This window comes from Prosopis cineraria, unplaced genomic scaffold (assembly GCF_029017545.1).
Source record: "Prosopis cineraria cultivar Desert tree isolate PC_DT_omini unplaced genomic scaffold, ASM2901754v1 PC3, whole genome shotgun sequence".
NCBI classification, from domain to species: Eukaryota; Viridiplantae; Streptophyta; class Magnoliopsida; order Fabales; family Fabaceae; genus Prosopis; species Prosopis cineraria.
In genome coordinates this window covers 6,772,972-6,782,900 of record NW_026555334.1, presented here as the reverse complement: position 1 = coordinate 6,782,900, position 9,929 = coordinate 6,772,972, and the positions used below count along the sequence as shown (strand labels likewise).

Below are 9,929 nucleotides of genomic sequence, written 5' to 3'. Positions count from 1 at the left end.
TAAATTTTATTATTTATCTTATAAAATATAATCATCTCTTTTTTTAAGAAAAAGTAAATTTCATGATTCTCAATTGTCAATGTTAAAGGATCTATTTTCTGTTTTTTTTAATTATAGATATCACATTTACCACTAAGACTTTTACTATTATCTTTTCTTCTCAATTATTAAATTATATTTTAAAAATATTATATATTATATTTTTTATAAAATTAATATTATAAAAAAATTAAGAATTCTTATCATAGATTTGTAGCAATTAGATTGAAAATACTATATATAAAAAGTATTGATTATAAATTATAAATATAAGTAGAAAGATATAAAACTTACATAAAGGTCCCTTGTAGTAAAGTGTTCATTAACTATCGAATATCTGAAGTTATAATTATAAAAAATAAAAATTATAATTATAAATTACTGATAAAATGATTGTAAATTAATTATTTAATTAATATAATATATGTTTAATAGAGATATTATCATCTGTACAATTTAATTTTAAATTATACTTAAGTATTAAGAGATTTGGGTGTAGTATTTGAATTTTGTGAGATTTATTTGTAAATAAGCCTACTCCATGAGACCTTATACATAAGTTTTCTTAGATAGATATTGTTTTAAAAAACATAAGAGATAATTTGAAAAAAAAAATTGTAATTTTTTTAAATATTTTATTACATGGGCATTCCATGGATCAACCTACTGCCAGGTTACCTTGTTGCTCTGTGGTTTTTAGACCTGAAAACATGAAAATTTACTCGAACTCTGGTGCAAGGAAAACCATGAAGGATCGAAGGCAGTGAACTTTGACATTTACATTATTTTATAAGAATAGGGCTACGGAAAACAGCAAAAGGACGTCTCTGATCTGACGTCAGTGATCTGCCACCAAACGACCAAACCAGGGATAATCGCCGTAATTGCAATCTTGAGATGAAATAAAAGCAGCTTACGTCGTTTCGGTCCTTGTCCCCTGTTTAATTATTTAGGGCTCATTCCCTCCCAACCTCGCCGCCGTTGTCGCCGTCGCTCGCATACTCGAACCCAGTCTGAACCGGTTCAAGTCCCTCATTCTGCCGTTCTCGCATCACACTTGTGCTTCTCAACTTCTTTCCTCTCGTGGTTGCTGCCTCAACAATTGGAAGGGGATCCAAATTCTCTGTTAGTCTTTGGAATTGAAGGCAGTTAGCTCTCAATTTTGCTGATTTTGGTTTGAAAAAATTAATCTTTTAATCCTCCAACTTTTAAATCACTTATAACTCAGTCTCTCAACTATGACTTATTATGACTCAGTCTCTCAATTACGACTTACTTATGACTCAATCTCTTAACTTTTAAATCACTTATAAATTAATCCCTTAACTTTTGTTAATTTTTTTTCATGTTAATTTATATCTTACATCAATGAGCAAGAAGAGGATATTTTAAAATAATATATAAATATTTTTTATCCCTTTTATTTAATAAGAAATTTTAAAAAAAATTAAAAATAAGAATCGAGTTATAGGTGAATTAAAAGTTGAGGGACTAAATCACAGCGAGTCATAGTTGAGGGACTGAGTCGCAGCGAGTTATAATTGAGGATTGAATTACAAGTGAGTTAAAAGTTAAAAATTTAAAAAATTAATTTCTCTTTGGTTTTATATGATTTAGGGTGTCAATTTGATACTAGTTTTTTTTTCTTTTTTAATTTAAAAAATTAATCTTTTAATTCTTTAACTATAATTAATAAGACTCAATCCAAAGTTTGAGACAAATTAATCCATGTCATTAATGAATCAATTATAATCTTTCATGAATAATCTGATGTGACACAAGTATGTAATTAAAATTTCTCCAACTCAGCTCCATGCAGACTTTGGAAAAAAAATAAAGGAAAAATGGCAATTAAAACTTCAAAATTATTAATTTTAATTTAAAATTATAAAATATTTAAATTCTAATAAAAAATTATGATCTTTATTTAAAATTTTTAAAAATATAAATTATCTTAAATGTCTCTCGGAACAAAAAAAAAAATCAAAATACTCCCACAAATGCCCCAATTTTGCTCTGAATTATTTACAACCATGTTGTCTGTATGTTTCACTCATCACTATCATAATTTCTTTCTCCTTTCACCGTAACTTTTTGCACCAATGTTGCATCAATCATCGATAATCACTGTGCTCACCAAATTGCTTCATTTGTCATTGATTTTAGTCTCCTTATTTGGTGCCATAGTTTCATCGCACTCTTGATCATAGCTTCAACCACAATAACATTCCCATGTACTTCATTCTCTACCATAGCTCCTTCCATCACATTGTCTCCAAAGCATTTTTTGTTAAATGTCCAGGTGACTCTCCTTTTATTTAACAGTGGTTTGTCTTGATTTTTCAAGTGATTTAGATAAAATTCCAACTACCATTAACAATATTTTCATGTTATGACAGTGATTTCAACAATAAAGATATTTTATTTTTTAAATTATCTAATTATAACAATTATAAAATTTGACAAATAAGCGAATTGATATTCTTAAGTGAAGTTAATAAATTTTCAAGTCATCTTAATATATTCATATGCGACCTTAAAATGTTTTAAAAATGAGTTTTTGAAATTGTGGAAAATAATCTACTTTCAAATGAGGTTCCATATATTCCTGAGGGACATTAACAATATTCTCATGTCATATTAATAATTTCAATAATGAAGACACTTTGTTTTTTAAATGGTCTAACTATACATTAACAAACATGAAATTTGACAAAATCAATGGGTTGATATTCTTGAGTTAAATTAACAAATTTTTAAGTCACTTTTGTATATTCATATGTGACCTTGAAAAGTTTTAAAAGTAAATTTTTGAAAATACTGAGAAATAATATATTCTTAAGTGAGGTTTTATGTATTCTCAATGTACATTAACAATAATCTCATATCATGTTAGTGATTTCAACAATGTTATGTTATCAAAGTATATACACTTTTGCATATTTAAACACAAAACAAACAACAGTATTACATTACACTAATTTCAGTACATGTGCACCATATTTATATATTTTTTTACACAAAAATATTATCTCATCTACCTTAATGGTAGTTGTGCAGTTTGCTTTCTGAAAAATTACTTGGATTGCAAATCCATTTACGTAATTTGTCACCATCATAAATACAAAAATATAGTGTGAATGTCTATATAAAAAGCCATTTAACAACAAAACACACTAAATAAATAAAAATCAAATATATTTTAATTTCAAACCAATTAATATGCATATAGTTTTCTTCTTCTTTTAATCCTTGCACTAAATTAAGATTTCTAATTCTATTCTTAGTATGTCCATCTTGATTATATTTTGAATAATGATACACCTTTTTGTTATAAAATTGTGACTCTCTTTGCTTAGTGTGTGGTCGTCCTAAATGACATACAATCATATAATAAATAAACCTGTCACGTGAAAAATAAATCTGGATCAACTAAAAACAATACAATAATTTATTACTTTATAACTATTTTTTCAAAAATCTCAAATATGACTTCAACAATTTACCATTCACAATATATCTTTCAATATTATCACACTTCTCATCATTGATTTTTTTTTTTTGCAATATAATGATAAAAAATAATATAATTTTTTTTACTCAATTTTTTAACACTGTTTTTGTCAGAAATTACAATGCTCTCTCAGTGCAATCGGCAAGAATGATTACAGCGAGAAAGCGGCGAGATCGTCGAGGAAGCGGGCGGCCAATAGGCTGGGTTCAAGAGATTGTGGATGTTTGCCGGATCGAAGTCTGAGACATGGTATTCGTAGTTTTGGGATGCTGTGGATTTAAGGTTGGACCTGAAACTCGGTCTTCTGAGCTTGAAACTTCGGTACTGTGGATGAAAACAAGAGCATGTGGATTTGCTTCTGAACTTTTGTGAACTCAGAAGCAGATTTTTTCTTATAATTTTTATGAATGAGAATAAAAGGAAGATCTGGTGAAGTGAACTTGGAAGTTTTTTTTTTTTTTGGGGCCTGGAAACGTGATAGGAATCAACTATCACAACAACATCGTCGATTTTAATTCCTTCTCGAAGATTTGGTTTTCATCTCAATTTCCCTATCCTTCCTTTAATTGTAACAGCATTATCAGTTCTTTTTTCTGTCAAACTTTGCTAATTGATCATGGAGATAACAGAGTTGTAAGCGATTAATGCTTCAAAGTTCAAACTTTCTTGACCTTCCCCTGCGTCCGTCCTTTGCAGCACAGAACCTTTTTTTTTTTTTCCTCCCGAATTTTTTAAAAACAATCACATGAAGCTGAGTTAGAAGCTTATGTCAATTTTATATATTGATGATATATTTGCTAACTGAATTAGTGTGTTTTAGTGATTATTGATTTGTGTTTCTTCCAACAGATAGATGTTAAGGACCTGACTTCTACGTTGGCTGATGATCAAGGGGAATGCTCCATTGCAGGTAGTCATACGCTCGACACTTCAGCTTCTATTTTAATGTTCTTGATCTCACCTTAGTCACATCAGATGTTATCCATGCTCAATCAACTTATTTTATTCGATTCAAGCCCTGAACAATTGATCCTAAGTTTAGTTTGAGTCATCGAAGAATTGGTACAGCCCTATCAATTGATCCTTTTTGTATTTTATCTGACCTTGGTTCTTTTGTGTTCATGAATGCTTTCTCATGAATTGGTGTGCTGCATTGAATAATTTTTGTTTGGATTTGTTACTTGTTTTACGTTAATTTTGATATCATGGATAGCCTATTTAAAGCCTACATATTGGAGGCTTTCAGCCTAGCAAAGCCCATATAAAGCTTTTAAGGCCCGAATCGAAAAGCCTTTTTAAAGGTTTCTGTGCGTTCAGACCAAGCCATGCCTATCACAATCACAAGCTTAGGCTTGTGTGGTTACAGACCCGACCTGTTCGCACTCCTATTTGAGCGTGGGTTGGATCCCCCCCCCCCCCCCGGCCGGGGGATATTTTGGTTTTTTCTTGATATTTATAATTATATTTAGTAAAAAATTTATCTGACTTTCGTAGAGATACCAACAAACTTTAGTCAAGCGTGAAAATTAGCAGCTACCCTGTGCATGAGTAGCTATCAAGAACTTCTTCGACATGGCCAACATCTCCACAGGTTGCTCAAAGCCTGCTCTTCAATTCGTTCCGTCAGAGGAACGAAATCTCTCCATGCCCTCACCGTCACAATGGGTCCAACTCCAAATCAATCCACCTTCATCTATAATAATATCATGTCTTGTTATCTATCACTTGGCGAGCTGCTTCTTGCACGCAAGTTGTTTGACACATTGCCTCAGAAGACAATTGTTTCTTATAATACACTTATTGTTGCTCATGGTCGATGCGGAGATGTAGTCGAGGCTTGGGATTTATTCTTTGAAATGAGGTGTTATGGATTACAGCCAACCCAGTACACACTGAGTGGGCTGTTGTCGTGTGAATCACTTCATCTTTCTCAGGGTGTTCAGTTACATGCCTTGAGCATAAAGAATGGGCTTTTTTATGTGGATGCTTTTGTGGGGACTAATTTGTTGGGTTTGTTTGGGAGACATGGTTTCTTGGATGAAGTGTTTCTAGTGTTCAAAGATATACCCCAAAAGAGCTCGGTGACATGGAACTCAATGTTGTCTGTGATGGCGCATAATGGGATTGTTGAAGATTGTGTGCTTATGTTTCGTGATCTTGTAAGGATGGGGGTTCCATTGTCTGAATATACTTTTGGGGCTATTTTGTCTGCATTTGATTCGGAACAAAACTTGAAATACGGTGAACAGTTACATGTTTTAATAACTAAATGTGGATTCGATTATCAAGTTAATGTAGTTAGTTCTCTTGTCAGAATGTATGTCAAATGTAAAGGCATGGTCTTGGCACAAAAATTGTTTGAGCAGATGCCAGTTCTGAATGTTGTATCCTGGAATATAATCATTGATGTATGGGCCAAAAGTGAGAGGCCTCAAATGGCATTGAAGCTCTTTTCAAATATGTCCAACAGGATTGATGCCTAGTCAGGCCACATTTGTAGCTGTTATGAACTCCTGCATTAATTTGAAAATTCCAGTCCATGGTGAGTTCATCCATGCTAAGGTTATAAGGAGTGGTTTTAAATCTGATGTTGTTGTGGGTACGACATTGGTAGACTTCTATGCTAAATGCGGTGAATTGGTGAATGCCCATAAATGTTTTGATGAGATAGAAGACAAGAATTTGGTCTCTTGGAATGCTCTGATTTTGGGTTACTCAAATCAAGGCTCCTCTACATCTGTTATTTTATTACAACAAATGCTTCAATTGGATTACCAACCTAATGAGTTTTCCTTTTCAGCCGTTCTCAAGTCATCATTGGTGTCAGACCTACATCAGCTTCATTGTTTAATCATAAGAATGGGATATGAGAATTTTGATTATGTCCTAAGTTCACTTCTGATGTCTTACACTCGAAATGGTCTCATAAATGAAGCCCTGACCTTTGTCAAAGATCTGAACAATCCACTTCCTGTTGTCCCATCAAACATTGTTGCTGGCATCTATAACAGAACTCGTCAGTATGGTGAAACACTGAAATTTCTTTCTTTGCTAGAAAAACCAGATGTTGTATCTTGGAATATTGTCATTGCAGCATGTGCTCGGAGCAATAATTATAATGAGGTTTTTGAGCTGTTCAAGAGTATGCGTTCTGCCCATATTCATCCCGATAATTACTCATATACAAGCCTGCTGTGTGTGTGCACCAGACTCTGTAGTTTGGCATTGGGCAGTTCTCTTCATGGACTTATTATAAAGACTGATATCAATAACGGAGACACATTTTTGAGCAATTTACTTATTGACATGTATGGGAAGTGTGGAAGCATTGATAGTTCAGTGAAAACTTTTGAAGAAACAAAAGATAGAAACCTAATTACGTGGACAGCTTTGATCACTGCCCTTGGGCTGAATGGTTATCCTCATGAGGCGCTAACGAGATTCCGAGAAATGGAGATGACAGGACTGAAGCCTGATGCATTAGCTCTCCGAGCAGTGCTATCAACTTGCAGATATGGTGGATTGGTGAAGGAAGGGATGGAATTTTTTAGGAATATGACAATTATTTATGGGATTCAACCTGAAATTGATCATTATCACTATATAGTTGACCTTCTAGCTAAAAATGGATCTGTTGTGGAAGCTGAGAAAATCATTGCAAGCATGCCTTTTCCTCCAAATGCTAATATATGGCGTACCTTCCTTGAAGGCTGCAAGAGACAAGAAACTGCAAATAGACTTGTATAGCAAAACCTAATATTCTACATGACTTCTTGTTATCATATTACCTCAACTAGATCAAATGCTGGAGGACACTTGAAGAAAATATGGATGCTTTTTAAGTGTTAATACTTGAAGCATCACCAGATCTCCAAACTATTTTTTCTTTCGCCACATGCTAATTCACAGTTTAGAAAGCTGCCTTATATGAAGCAATCTAAATTTGGTTCAAATAACCCTCTTTATTTTGAAGAAGTGGTTTCCCTTTATCATTCAGCCTATGTTTTTTGGTTTGGTCTTACCTATCTAGTCTCTTTTATTGTTGTTGTTGTTGTTTTTTTTTTTTTTTCTGTTAATGGAAAAAAGCAGACATGACCTCATGTTTACTCTCTCATTTCGCAAGCCTCACTATTATCATCATTAACATGCATTTGTGTCATCTTGGTTTTGTTGCATGATTCATCTTTCTCAATCATGACGAATCTGCTTGAGTTTCTTATTTTTGAGTTGATCAATCGGCACACGTTATTTCTTGCAAGTAAATGAACTGACACGTGTGTGTATTTTATCCTTCCCCCTCCTCTCTCTCAGATTTGTTTTGGCCAATGTTGTCTCACATAAGAAAGTTGAGACTACCGTACATATTAAGTTCTGAAAATTTTGATTTTTTATCTCCTGACAGTTCATAGAAAGGCTGGTTAATCAGCATGCGTTCAAGCCTTTTGTGAGGAAGCAGAGCAACGGCCTACATCAGGCAAGCATATTCCTTGGGTGAGAATAGATTGTCTTATATAAGATTATTATTTTCTTAAATGCCCCTTTCTTATGACCAGTGTGAACAAGAATTCAATGAACTCGATATAGCATCGCCATGCTATCTAAAGCTCTTAAATATATTAAACCCCGCTGGGTCCTTTTGGAAGGGGTTGTTTGTACAAAGAATGCACTTGGCAGGATAGAGAATGCAAGGGGAGTGAAATGAAAAAAAACTTGGTAAATGATCGTAGTTTATATATGTATTTTTTTTTTTCAAGAATTCAGAAGCTATAATCCACTTGGACGTCGCCCGTTTTAGACATAGAAGTAAGCATTTGGTTAAATCAATAAACCATTAAACTAATGTCATGATCAGTTTAATGAAATATTTTATCTATAACTAATCAGATCATAATTCAAGTACGATTTTGACTATCAATAATTAAACCAAGTCCTTGATCGGTTTAATAACATGTCCAGTTTTAGTGCCTGGTTTCAAATGGCCTTTCATTTGGTGTTGTAAAAAATGAAAAACAAAATTCTAGCTGTAATAAACTTAAAACAAACTCTCCAGAGCAAAATAAATTTTCGATTCAATGAAAATTTGAAAACAGCATTCAATAAGGAACTTAGGTGAGAACTAACACAGGAAAACAATGGTGTTTTGAATCACTATCAGAATTCTTTATGCTTGTGAGATTGTTGCGTCTTGTTGCGATTAGCATAACTCTTGGCATGAAAATCAACAAAGAGAGCCAAAAGTGAAGCATTGAAAACCGCATTGAAGCACCAACCCGAGAACCCGGAACATCCGGATCCCCCGAAATGGTAATACAGCATCACACCCGACACCGCGAAGCTGAACAAGAACTGCACGATCTGGCAATCCGTCACGACCCGCTTCCACTTGGGTCGGACCCCCAAGGCGCTCATCAAGTAGTACCCGTACATGAGCACGTGCACGCACGTGTTTGTCACGAGCGCCAAGGGGAACAACGACTGTGAAGTCTGGAGCCACAAGTAGCACATGATCAGGACCGTCGCGTGGTGGTACACGTGGAGGAACGTAAGCCGTCGGATGGAGTTGCCGACGATGATGAGGACGGTGTCGACGAGTTCCAGAATCTTCGAGAGGTAGAAAACGTAGGCCCAGAAGAAGAGAGGCCCCGAGGGAGGGGTTTTAGGCGGGAAGCAGATAATCCAATGTAGGTGAGGCGTATGGAAGGCAATGGTGAGGATACATCCGAGAGCCATGGTGAAGGAGAGGAGGAGAAGGATGAGGTTGTGGACGATGGAGATTGATCTGAGAATATGAGGTTTAAGGGGAGGGAGACGGAGGAGAGGGAGGAGGAAGGTGAGAGAGAGGTAGGAGAGGAGAGTTAGAGAGAGAAAGAGAGGGGAAGAGCCTAGGGTTTGGCCTTGGATCCATGAGAAGTTTAGAATCGATGGGTGGTTCACTAACCAGTACTGGAGGCTCGACACTGTGGGATTCATCCTCGCCTTCACGCGCCACCGTGTCCGGCGGCAGACTCTGAGTTATTGTGCAGGAGAGTCGCGGAATTGGCAGTGCAGGAGTTTTTTTTTTTTTTTTGGGCCAGCGGAACTGAAGGAATTGACTTGAAGGATAGTTTGCGGAATGTGTTATCTACTAAACGTTTTCTTCGCTTGTGGGCCCAGCAAGCCTCGGATTGGGCAAGTTGCACATCGCTCAACGCCATTGTTTTGCAAATTCTATTTGCAAGAAATTTGAGAATATTTATAAGAAGAATCAGTCCTGCATAGTACCTGTCAATTTAGTTTTATTTAATTTTAATAATTAATGGGTAAGTGAGCAAATTAGTTTCTCAATTATAAATTTAAGTATATTTGGGATCTAAAATTTTTTTTGATGCAATCTTCA

At 34.7% G+C, this 9,929-nt stretch overlaps 1 protein-coding gene and 1 long non-coding RNA gene across 3 annotated transcripts; one reads left to right on the top strand and one right to left on the bottom strand.

Annotated features, from left to right (window-relative positions):
• Positions 1-3,663: 3,663 nt before the first annotated feature.
• Positions 3,664-8,356, top strand: LOC129307336 (uncharacterized). Of its 2 annotated transcripts, none has more exons than XR_008592339.1 (3): positions 3,664-3,802; positions 4,403-4,463; positions 7,956-8,356. It is a non-coding gene; the product is annotated as an uncharacterized LOC129307336 (long non-coding RNA). The 2 variants fall into 2 exon arrangements; XR_008592340.1 differs by having other exon boundaries at positions 3,687-3,835.
• Positions 8,357-8,598: 242 nt separating this feature from the next.
• On the bottom strand, positions 8,599-9,725 carry LOC129307335 (elongation of fatty acids protein 3-like). The gene has a single exon (XM_054948267.1). The coding sequence runs from the start codon at positions 9,521-9,523 to the stop codon at positions 8,705-8,707; it is 819 nt and encodes a 272-aa protein (XP_054804242.1). The 5' UTR covers positions 9,524-9,725; the 3' UTR covers positions 8,599-8,704.
• Between the last annotated feature and the right edge of the window lie 204 nt (positions 9,726-9,929).